This window comes from Oncorhynchus masou, chromosome 21 (genome assembly GCF_036934945.1).
Source record: "Oncorhynchus masou masou isolate Uvic2021 chromosome 21, UVic_Omas_1.1, whole genome shotgun sequence".
NCBI lineage: Eukaryota > Metazoa > Chordata > Actinopteri > Salmoniformes > Salmonidae > Oncorhynchus > Oncorhynchus masou.
Genome location: NC_088232.1, coordinates 40,354,460 through 40,366,989, shown reverse-complemented (window position 1 = coordinate 40,366,989; position 12,530 = coordinate 40,354,460). Strand labels below are relative to the sequence as shown.

General features: G+C 43.1%; 1 protein-coding gene across 1 annotated transcript in view; it reads left to right on the top strand.

The window, feature by feature from the left end:
- Positions 1–3,717, top strand: part of LOC135508350 (disks large-associated protein 2-like) — a 106,037-nt gene extending 102,320 nt beyond the window's left edge. The window contains exons 6-11 of the mRNA XM_064928473.1: positions 467–552; positions 720–1,162; positions 1,272–1,363; positions 2,654–2,813; positions 2,968–2,975; positions 3,441–3,717. Coding sequence (XP_064784545.1) covers positions 467–552; positions 720–1,162; positions 1,272–1,363; positions 2,654–2,813; positions 2,968–2,975; positions 3,441–3,647 — 996 coding nt within the window. The 3' untranslated portion in view covers positions 3,648–3,717. The remainder of the gene's footprint in view (positions 1–466; positions 553–719; positions 1,163–1,271; positions 1,364–2,653; positions 2,814–2,967; positions 2,976–3,440) is intronic.
- Positions 3,718–12,530: the final 8,813 nt, after the last annotated feature.

Here is a 12,530-nt window from a genome sequence, read left to right as displayed (position 1 = left end):
ATCAGTGCTGACAGGGCCATTCAATCAGGATCAGCAACTCTCAGGACCAAGAGGGATCAGTCTCTACCATCCTTGGCCAGCACCATCCACCCAGTACCATGCTTCAATGAACACTAACAAACACCTGTCTGTCAGTCTGTTACACACCACCCCAGGCATACTACACATGATCACACCTCTCCACACCCTAATTAGCTTTTGTAATGTCTTTTTGTTTTTTTAATACCGTGCCGGTGTATCTCCAAAACGGCTGCTTGTTGTTGGTATAAATCACTGTGTTGAGTGCTGAGGGTGTTGAAGAACTAGTTGTGTTTGGTAGAGTTCTCTGCCTCTGTAAATCACACTGTAGTTATGTTCTGACAGGCCGCTTACAGTTGAGGAGGCACAGCACGGGACCAATAACCCCACGGACGTCTGGGAGTGGTCATAATGAGAACACTGTTGCTGTTGTATTGTGTTGCATTAGGTGGAAGCAGCCACCGACTCGGAGTCAGAAACCAAAGGATCGAGGGAATACCATTCTGTGGGGATCCAAGTAGAAGATGACAAAAGGTAAAATATTGTTTTTCATACATTCCTTTTCTGTAACAATGGCTTTACAACAGGCCTGGCCCAGTGTGTCTTTATCAAAGTCACCACCAGCCTTTGCTCTGTCTCTCTGTGTGTTAGTTTATAATATCCCTTGCCTGAATGTTTGCCTTCCCTAATCTGTGTCTCAGAGGGCAGGGCAGGTTGAAGCGCTCCAACAGTGTAACAGCCTCCGTTCAGGCTGACATGGAGATGGAGGGGTTTCCCACCATGGAGGACAAGGGCCTACAGTTTGGAGGGGGCTTCCTAGGGGGGCACTCTGAGCCCAGCACGCCCACCCAGTACGGTGTTCGCACCGTCCGCACCCAGGGCCTCTTCAGCTACCGGGAGGACTACCGGACACCCACGGAGCCCCCCAGCCCCCAGCAGACCTCCAGCGAGACCACCTGGCAGCTAGAACCCCCCTCTCCCAGGGAGCCCGCAGCATCGTCTGGAGAGTCGGGCCGCGTGTCCCCCGCCTTGCGGAGGGATGGAAGCTGGTTCATGCAGCTGCTCCACGCAGAGACCAAGAGGATGGAGGGATGGTGTAAAGAGATGGAGGCAGAGGCGGAGGAGAACGACCTCTCTGAGGACAGTGAGTGGGATAGGAGGCAGAATGTACAGTCAATTAGGAAACATTTTCTTCCATAGAGACTCGTAAGACTTTTAGGTAACAGATGATGAATTGATTTTCTGTCTTTCAGTCCTAGGTAAAATCAGGAGTGCGGTGGGCAGTGCTCAGCTCCTTATGTCTCAGAAATTCCAGCAGTTATACTGGCTTTGTCAGCAGAACCTGGTGAGTAAAGTCATTGAAACATTGTGTGTACATACAGTTTGTGAGTGTGTGTTAAAAACAAAATACACTACCGGTCAAAGGTTTTAGAACACCAACTCATTCAAGGGTTTTCTTCATTTTTACTATTTTTTACATTATAGAATAATATGAAAGGGCATCAAAACTATGAAATAACACATATGGAATCATGTAGTAACCAAAAAAGTGTTACATCAAAATGTATTTCATATTTGAGACCCTTCAAATAGCCACCCTTTGCCTTGATGATGGCTTTGCACACTCTTGGCATTCTCTCAACCAGCTTCACCTGGAATACTTTTGCAACAGTCTTGAAGGAGTTCCCACATATGCTGAGCACTTGTTGGCGGCTTTTCCTTCACTTTGCAGTCCAACTCCTCCCAAACCATCTCAATTTGGTTGAGGTCGAGGGATTGTGTTAATAACGTGCAATTACCCTTAACATGTACGGCACGTAGTTCTGAACACTTATTAAGTACTGCTTACTATTTCATTGTAATTCAAAGAGTGACCTAAACCTTTACTTCAGAGCCTATATATTTAGATCTACATTCAGAATGCAGCAGTCTGAAACTCCCCCAGACAGTTGGCTTTGATATTGTTGTGCCCTCCAGCTATCCAGTATATGGAGCACATCAAGTCACTGAATTAATGGGGGGAGATGGTAAGCCGGAGTCCAATGGGATGCTATGGATCTTATTTCTCAACTCTTAACTTCATAACAGAGTTGGAGATTTCGGCTCTAGTCTCACTAGTATCTTCTGTGGTGTCAATAGTGTGTCTGAGACACTAGAGCTCCAGCTGATTGGGACTCTGGTCGATGTGATGTGATAAATAAGACTGTCTGGCAGTGAATGAAATGTGAGCCCTCTTCATGATTTCCCATCCTCATGGGGGTTAGGAGAGATTGCCATGGATCACATTTTGTTGTGGCTCATTATAATGAAGTGTCCTCTAAGTCCAATAGTCTAACCATGAGATGACAATTGGAGAAAAAAACTGAAATTATTGTCTTTTTGAAGTTTGACCTTCCTGCTACCATGACTTTGCTGAAACTGTTTTATTATCATTTTAAATATACCATAAATCCTTGCAGTTTTCTGCTGTTGGAGTTCTGATAAGGACATCTAGTGGAAGTTATCAGAAGTGCAATAAATAACTTACAGTCTAAAACTACACTGTTTTTAAAGTGAACATGGAATATGATCTCGGTCTCAGGCCTAAAGTATCTGTAATTCAGGCACTGATGTGGTCATCTATAACCCCTTGCAGGACCCCAGTGCCATGCCCCGCCCCACCTCTCAGGACCTGGCTGGATTCTGGGACCTCCTGCAGCTGTCCATCGATGACGTCACCACCAAGTTTGACAAGCTGCAGCAGATGAAGAACAATGACTGGAGACCCGTAGAGAAGAGCCCTGAGAAGAAGGTGGGTAGCACTGAGGTATAGAGAATACAGTCTATTCTTATTCTGTTGTCTATAGTGGATATTCTCAATGCCTGGTGAGACACAGACACAGAATTAGAGTCATTGTATTTCTATGGAAACAGATACAGCTACATATCACACAGTCAGAGCCTTATTAGAGAGAGATGTGAGATTACTCAGAGCCACATTGTAGTAGTGTGGAGTGGTGCTCTTCGTTATGTGAGGTCAAATGCTTAGTTAAGCACCACATGGTGTCTTTGACATGGTGCTTCACTATGCTGATTTATACCACTGGGTGTCATTGACATGGTGCTTAGCTATGCTGATTTATACCACTGGGTGTAATTGACATGTGGCTTTTAACTATGCTGATTTATACCACTGGGTGTCATTGACATGGTGCTTTTAACTATGCTGATTTATACCACTGGGTGTCATTGACATGGTGCTTTTAACTATGCTGATTTATACCACTGGGTGTCATTGACATGGTGCTTAACAATGCTGATTTATTTCTAATCAATCAAATGGATGATATGTCAACTATTGCTTATACATGTTGAATTACAGAATAGTTTTTGATACAGTTCAGATTTTGGTCTAGATTGTCTCTCTCTCTTCATGTGTCCAGTTACCACCTGCCATACCAAAGAAGTCCATGATCGGGAAGAGAGGCGTGACGCGGGAGAAATCCCTGGATCTTCCAGACCGCCACCGCCAGGAGGCACGAAGGAGGCTGATGGCGGCCAAGCGTGCAGCTTCCTTCCGTCAGAACTCGGTGTCAGAGAGAGCAGACAGCATCGAGATCTACATCCCTGAGGCCCAGACTCGCCTTTGAGATTACTGGGACAGGGGTCAGGGGTGAGGGGCGTCTCCCCCTTCAGACTTCCCCTCAACTAGACTCTCCTTTAACTAGCCTTTTTCTAGACTATCTACTGTACACTTTCCTCCTTTATCTGTCTCCTCATGACTGTCATCATCTTCTGAGTTCATCTCCACTCCAGTCCTCGCTAAGTACGATATCGCAGATCCCCTCATCCATTACCAAATATGTATTAGTAGATATACAGAACCAGTCAACAGTTTGGACACACCTACTCATTCAAGGGTTTTCTTTATTTTTGCTATGTTATACCTTGTAGAATAATAATGAAGACATCAAAACGATGAAATAACACATGTGGAATCATGTAGTAACCAAAAAAGTGTTAAACAAATCTAAATGTATTTTATATTTGAGATTCTTCAAATAGCAACCCTTTGCCTTGATGACAGCTTTGCACACTCTTGGCATTCTCTCAACCAGCTTCACCTGGAATGCTTTTCCAACAGTCTTGAAGGAGTTCCCACATATGCTGAGCACATGTTGGCTGCTTTTCCTTCACTCTGCGATCCAATTCATCCCAAACGATCTCAATCGGGTTGAGGTCAGGTGATTGTGGAGGCCAGGTCATCTGATGCAGCACTCCACCACTCTCGTTGTTGGTCAAATAGCCCTTATACAGCTTAGAGTTGTGTTGGGTCATTGTCCTGTGAAAAACAAATCGTAATCCCACTAACCGCAAACTAGATGGGATCAAATCAAATAACATGTTATTGTTCACATACACATGGTTTGCAGTTGTTAATGTGAGTGTAGTGAAATGCTTGTGCTTCTAGTTCTGACCGTGCAGTAATATCTAACAAGTAATCTAACAATTTCACAGTGCGACAATTACAGCCCGACAGGATGCTCTCGATTATGCGTTAAAGTTTGTGAGTGTTTTCGGTGACAAGCCACATTTCTTCAGCCTCCTGAGGTTGAAGAGGCGCTGTTGCGCCTTCTTCACCACACTGTCTGTGTGGGTGGACCATTTCAGTTTGTCCACTCCCTCTGCTGTTTCCTGAAGTCCACGATCATCTTCTTTGTTTTGTTGATGTTGCGTGTGAGGTTTCTTTTCCTGATACCACACTGCGAGGGCTCTCACCTCCTCCCTGTAGGCCGTCTCGTCGTTGTTGGTAATCAAGTTGAGTTGAGTTGGAGGCGTGCATAGCCACGCAGTCATGGGTGAACAGGGAGTACAGGGGAAGGCTGAGAATGCACCCTTTTGGGGCCCCAGTGTTGAGTATCAAACATTGCTCATGTTTCTTGGTTTCCTATCCTTACCACCTGGGGGCGGCCCGTCAGAAAGTCCATGACCCAGTTGCACAGTGTGGGGTCGAGACCCAGGGTCTCCAGCTTAATGATGAGTTTGGAGGGCACTACGGTGTTAAATGCTGAGCTGTACAACAGAACAACATTCATACATAGGTATTTCTCTTGTCCAGATGGGTTAGGGCAGTGTGATGGCTATTGCGTCGTCTGTGAACCTATTGGGGCGGTAAGCAAATTCGAGTGGGTCTAGGGTGTCAGGTAGGGTGGAGGTGATATGATCCTTGACTAGTCTCTCAAAGCCCTTCATGATGACAGAAGTGAGTGCTACAGGGCGATAGTTGTTTAGCTCAGATATCTTAGCTTTCTTGGGAACAGGAACAATGGTGGCCCTCTTGAAGCATGTGGGAACAGCAGACTGGGATAGGGATTGATTGAATATGTTCCTTAAACACACCAGCCAGCAGGTCTGAGCATGCTCTGAGGACGCGGCTAGGGATGCTGTCTGGGCCGGCTGCCTTGCGAGGGTTAACACGTTTAAATGTTTTACTCACGTTGGCTGCGGTGATGGAGAAGCCCGCAGGTTTTGGTAGCGGGCCGTGTCAGTGGCACTGTATTGTCCTCAAAGCGAGCAAAGAAGTTGTTTAGTTTGTCTGGGAGCAAGATATCGGTGTCCGCGAGTGGGCTGGTTTTCTTTTGGTAATCCGTGATTGACTGTAGACCCTGCCACATATGTCTTGTGTCTGAGCCGTTGAATGACGACTCTACTTTGTCTCTACACTGATGCTTAGCTTGTTTGATTGCCTTACGGAGGGAATAGCTACACTGTTTGTATTCGGTCATGTTTCCGGATGCCTTGCCATGATTAAAAGCAGTGGTTCACACTTTCAGATTTGTGCGAATGCTGCCATCAATCCATGGTTTCTGGTTGGGAAATGTTTGCTTGCTAATAAACTCGCTCACCGAATTAGCGTATACATCGATGTTGTTGTCTGAGGCTATCTGGAACATATCCCAGTCCACGTGATCGAAGCAATCTTGAATTGTGGAATCAGATTGGTCGTACCAGCATTGAACAGACCTGAGCACAGGCATTTCCTGTTTTAGTTTATGTCTATTGGCTGGGAGCAACAAAATGGAGTCGTGGTCAGATTTGCCGAAAGGAGGGCGAGGGAGGAGTAGCAATGATCCAGAATGCTGCCAGCCCGGGTCGCACATTTGATATGCTGATACAATTTAGGGAGCCTTTCAGATGAACTTTGTTAAAATCCCCAGCTACAGTAAATGCAGCCTCGGGATATGTGGTTTCCAGTTTACAGAGTCCAATGAAGTTCTTTTAGGGCCGTCGAGGTGTCTGCTTGGGGGGGTTGAACACGCCTGTGATTATAATCGAAGAGAATTATCTTGGTAGGTAATGCGGTCTGCATTTGATTGTAAGGAATTCTAGGTCTGGTGAACAAAAGGACTTTAGTTCCTGTATGTTGCTATGATCACACCACGACTCGTTAGTCATAAGGCATACACAACCGCCCTTCTTCTTACCAGAGAGATGTTTGTTTCTATTGACGCGATGTGTTAAGAAACTGTACCAACTCTGATAGCATATCCCGAGTGAGCCATGTTTCTGTGAAACAGAGAATGTTGCAATCTCTGATGTCTCTCTGGAAGGCAACCCTTGCTCGAATTTCGTCTAACTTGTTGTCAAGAGACTGGACATTGGCGAGTAGTATACTCGGGAGCGGTGAGCGATGTGCCCGTCTACAGAGTCTGACCAGAAGACCGCTCCGTCTGCCCCTTCTGCGGCGCCGTTGTTTTGTGTCGCCTACTGGGATCCGATCCATTGTCCTGGGTGGTGGTCCAAACAGAGGACCCGCTTCGGGAAAGTCTTATTCCTGGTCGTAATGTTGATAAGTTGACGTTGCTCTTAATGCTTTTTAGGTCTCTATTTTAGTTGGGTCAGGGCGTGAGCATTCTATGTTTTGTGTTCTATGTTTTCTATTTCTGTGTGTTTGGCCGGGTGTGGTTCTCAAACAGAGGCAGCTGTCTATCGTTGTCTCTGATTGAGAACCATTCTTAGGTAGCCTTTTCCCACCTGTGTTTTGTGGGTAGTTGTTTTCTGTTGTTGTGTCTGCACCAGACAGAACTGTTTCGGTTTCGTTCGTTCTCATTGTTGTTTTTGTTATTTCAGTGTTCAGTTCAAATAGAATTATGAACACGTACCACGCTGCACCTTGGTCCTCTCCTTCCAACAGCCGTTACACTTCTATCCAATAGTTCTTCCCGGCTGTATGTAATAAGACTTAAGATTTCCTGGGGTAACAGTGTAAGAAATAATACGTTAAATAATGCACAGTTTCCTAAGAACGCAAAGCGAGACGACTATGTCTGTCGGCGCCATGTTGCTAACTGATGGCGTATCGCTGCAGAATGCTGCGGTAGCCATGCTGATTAAGTGTGCCTCGAATTCTAAATAAATCACAGACAGGGTCACCAGCAAAGCACACCCACACCATCACACCTCCTCCATGCGGAGATCATCCATTCACCTACTCTGCGTCTCACAAAGACACGGCGGTTGAAACCAAAAATCGCAAATTTGGACTCATCAGACCAAAGGACAGACGGACAGAAATTTGATCATAAAGGCCTGATTAGGGCTATCTTCTGTATACTGTACCACCCCTACCTTGTCGCAACGCAACTGATTGGCTCAAATGCATTAAGAAGGAAAGAAATAGTAGAGTTAAGAAAAACTCTTGAATGAGTAGGTCTGTCCAAACTTTTGACTGGTACTGTATATATACATAAGAATTTATTCTTCATTGGTTTATCTTCTCCTTGGTTTTCCCATGAGTTGTTATTGTTTGTTTAATAGTGTTCCATGACGGAATATACAACTCCAAAAGCTCCCATTGAATCATCCTGGAACGGTAAGTCTGTATTTTTCAAAATGTGCAAAGTGCAGCTTTGAAACCTACCGGCAACTAGAGAGAATGCAAACCCAGTTACAAATGGATGACTCCAACTCTTGGAAACGCCTGCAACTATCCTACGTTTGTTTCCAATTGTGCTCATAAGCGAACAATCACACAACATGATTTGAAGTGATCCTACTTAAAAGTGCTAGTGCTTGAAATACCTCAACTGTGCATACCACACTGTAGCTTCTGACCAAGGGACATGTCATCCCTTCTGAAACCTGTTTTGTGAAGTCACAGTAAGCTCTGGTTTGGTCGATGTTGTCAATGTTGGAAAATGCAGCTTTCTACCTAGTCAGGTAGCAGTCAAAGGTTCAAGCGAGCCTCATGGTAGAAAATGTTATTTAAAGATTTCTGAATCAAGCTCATGACCTTTCTCCATTCCAGACTATCCCCTAGAGTTCCCGATACTGTTGACATTTCACACGTAACAACATTTACTTGAAGCAGACAACATGCAAAACCCATTTTTCACATAATATAATTGCAGTGGGGGAAGAAATGCTGTGGAATGTTTGCACAGTTCTTTAGATCAAATATATACGTAGAATAATGCACTTTTGCACTTCTTATATTTCTCAGATTGTCAAAGGGAAATGTGCAAAGTTCACAACAGTATTGTTATATTAGAATTGCAAGAGAGGAAATGAGTATTCTTAATCACATGGTTGGTGTTTCACCTCGTCTCTCCATCCATTCCTACATATCATGTCGCATCAAAAAAGTACTTCTGTGTGTGACATATTTTGTGACATATTTTCATTGATGAGAAAAAAGCTATCTATTGTTGATCATCTACCAGACACGCGCAGTGTGTGACTGTTTGGGACTGTATCACGTTATTTATTACCTTGTAGTGGTTACTCCTAAAGGTAACTGTTACAAGGTAATAATGTAAAACAGTCCCAGAGTGAAGAGATACGAGGGAAGAATAATGCTTTTTGATCCCCGGCTGATAGCAAAGACATGACAAATGTGAAGTTGGAGAGACTTGAGTTGTTCTCTTGTGTCTGGATGGTACTGTAGGGAATATGAGTCCTTGTTAAACTGGGGTTATTTTCCTCTCTCACAGCTCAGACATGCACTCCAGGGGCCTAATATGATTCTGTGATGTAGAAGTTGAGGGGACTGTAGGGTCCCTGGGTAATAATCAGATGGAGAATGGTCGTGACCAGGGTATGGATCAGTTCCCATAAGATGCTTGAGGAGGCCTGAAAAGCCCTAGAGCTAGAGTTGTTGGGGTAAGGGATGACGTGTGTTGATTTGAGGGGCACTTTTGGAAATTATTTTTCTGATTCTATGCATTGTAGTGGTTATGAACCAAGTCAGTGGGGTTGCTTTTTATTTAGTCGATCCAGTACTGCTTAAACAATCAATGCAACACTTACAGTAGCACTCTCTTAGCTAATTGATACAGCTCAAGTCTGAAATATCTATTTTTGTGACTGAGAAAATTGATTGTTTAGTTTTGCTAATAGGCTGCCCAGACCTGGCTTCTATTGTTTGTTTGTTTGTTTGTTTGTTTGTTTGTTTGTTTGATTGAGAGAGAGAGAGAGAGAGAGAGAGAGAGAGATTTGTTATATTGCAGTCAGTACTTTTCAGCAGACTGAAGTCCCTTTGTGTCCTGTTTGTGTTGGAGGAACGGTCTTGATGTGGCACTTTATTGACAGCTTCAAAAACATGGGGTGACTGGAGGGTCACCGCATCTCCAAGTCCACTCGTCTATCGCTCCGTAGAGACATGACCCAACCCACTTAGTGGTTCGACAGTCACAGTGTGGGACACACACGCACATGTGCACACACACACACATAATGTTATCTCTGTCATCCTAAAAGATTATGTTTTGGTAGCCTTGTCCTGGGGGTCAGTTCAATTATAGATGTTTGGAAACAATACAAATCAGATGGACATTATGACTTGTTATGCAGCATATCACAGTTCGTTGCAGGATACAGAAAAAGGTTGGATTTTCTTTCAATATCATTTCATCTTTACCTCATTTGAATCAGTTATCTTTCTCTTCCATGGCTTAATTTTGTATCATGACTAGTTAGTGCAGATGAAGCAAGTGTGAATGTAGAAACATTCCTTTCCATTGTGAGTGAAGATCTGGCTTCTGTCTGCATAAATGTATCTGAGTGATGTGATGTCATATCGTTGGAGGGAGGGAACCAACCTAACCAAAATTACAGTGCTGTAGCTGCAGTGCACCATTGTCTGTCGTGCAGGAAGCCAGGATCTGTGTTAGCGATGTCCCCCTGCTGTTCCGACAGTTGTGCGCAGACAGACGTGCAGCAGTGGCAGAGAAAGACTCACACGGACACATGCTGACCTAGGGGAGGCTGGGATCTCTGCTTTGAAGTCTAACCGATGTTGTTCCATCATGCTGCAAGGCTGTTCTGTAGTTATACAATCTGACAGTGGTGGTGGGCTTTTCTCATATACTGTAGTATGTGATGACAGAGAAAATGGGGCTTACGTAAGTGACATCCCTTAAAGGTCCTTGGTAAGATAAACCAGATAGCCTCAAAGGTCCTTGGAAGCAAAAGTGTCGATGATTGTTCTCTACTGCCTCTACTGTTGAAGATGACAGGGTAAAGTACATGGTGATCACAGCACTGTATGGCTTATATAGATCTGGTTTGTCTCAATATCAGCCCTGGCATCCCTGGAGGATACACACTCTGACATGATCTCTGCTTCTTTTACAGTGTGTCACTGAAATGACCGAGGTATGTGTGTACTTATATGCAAATTCATCAGGGTTTGTGTGTGTGCGTGCAAGAGTGTGCGTTTGCTCTTATGAGTGTGTGCCAAATATTGTAACTTCCCTTCTCCTTCTCTCTTGTTTGCCTTCATGGGACAGCTGTCCTCTACTTTGGTGGTTCCTCCTCTACAGTACCATTTCCAGTTGGATTCCATCCAGACAACCCTCAATACACATATAAGCATTATGAATGGTGACATGGCCTAAGATGTGACAAGTAGCCCAGGCAGAGAGCTAGCAACTCAGATTGAAAGCTCAGATTCAATCAAACCACAATGGCTTTAGCAGCATATTCATGCATGACTTTGTTTTTTCCCAATTCGTTTTATGTCTGTCTGATGAGTGTTTGAAAGGTTGAGGAAATAAAAAGTGGAAGACAAAAATGTACAAGGCGGATTGGAGGAGTTATAGTGGATGTTCAGTATTGAAAAGCATGCTGCATATATTTTACTACCATTCCATTTTTGAGAAGAATTTGTTCTGTGCCCTGCATTTGAATTACTCATTGTATAGTTACATTTTATACATACCACTACCAGTGCCATTTATAGAATAACAAATTGTGCCATATTCTAATATCGTATTCTCAATCCTGCCACAGACAAGCATTGGTTCTATACTGTTGGTTAACCTGAGGCCAGATATTTTTAGGTTAAGCTGCTTACATTTGTTGTACCTGTAAGTATAACAGTGCCAATTTAGTCCATTAGATGGCGCCCGTGTTCTTTTTTCAGTTATTAATGTATAATTATTTTAACATGGGATTTATAATATTGTTTCCCCTTGATTTGTTACCCCATATCCTTTCCATGCCCACATATTATTTCCACTGTATGTCCAAATGGGTAACCCTTGCAGAACACACACAACCAGACAGTTCCAGTCATTCAGCTATAACCAGCCAAACAATACGACCCTGTGTTTTTCCAGGCTTTAATCAAATCAAGTCAAATGTCTATGGGACATAGTGTCAGCTGGTGAGGTTGAGGGTGTAAAATGACTGCTCATTGGGTATGAATTCAGAGGGAAACAAAGTCCCTGGTAAATGTGGCATGTAGTTTGTTTTACATGTTATTTTAGTTTCATTCTAATGAAGGCAGCATAAAAATAACTGCCATATTCTTTAAGCAAATGTAGAACACCCACCTACTGTACTTTGCCTCTTTACCCAACATGTTTCATCAGTGACTAGGACCGTTTCTCTTCATCGATGGCCACACTACTTGTTTGGCCTTGTTTTGTCTATCTGCTTTGGAACACTAGTATTTATGAGAGGTCTTTTTCTTGGCAACATTGTGGAGAAAACACTACGATTACACACTGATACACCACTTCCTGGATCTCGGAGTGAAATGACTAGACGAATTCAAAAGGTAGTTATTTAGCTAAAAACTATTTTCATCTCTTGTATATCATATCTATAGTGAGGATGAATATAATGCCAAATATTATTTATTTGTAAAGAAATATATATAATAAATATATTAATATATGATATATGCCTCATTGAAACAATTTTTGGGGGCTTTTACTTGTGTTTTGTTATCAATTTGTTACTTTGTCCGGGTTATTTTGATAAACTTATGATAGCATGCAAAATACTGATACTGAATGTATGATTTGTTTATTCATTGTCTTTTTGTATTGACACTGTTACATTGATATTTGTATTTATTCACCTGTTTAGCAAAGATGCATTTATATATGTTTGATATTTTGAAATGTTTACTGATTTTGTCATTGTTCTTTTTTATCTCTGTTATTTTAAACACATCACAACTGCAATTTTTTTTTTACAAACATTTGGCAAATTAACACTGAAGATTTTGCCTCTTAAAAGAA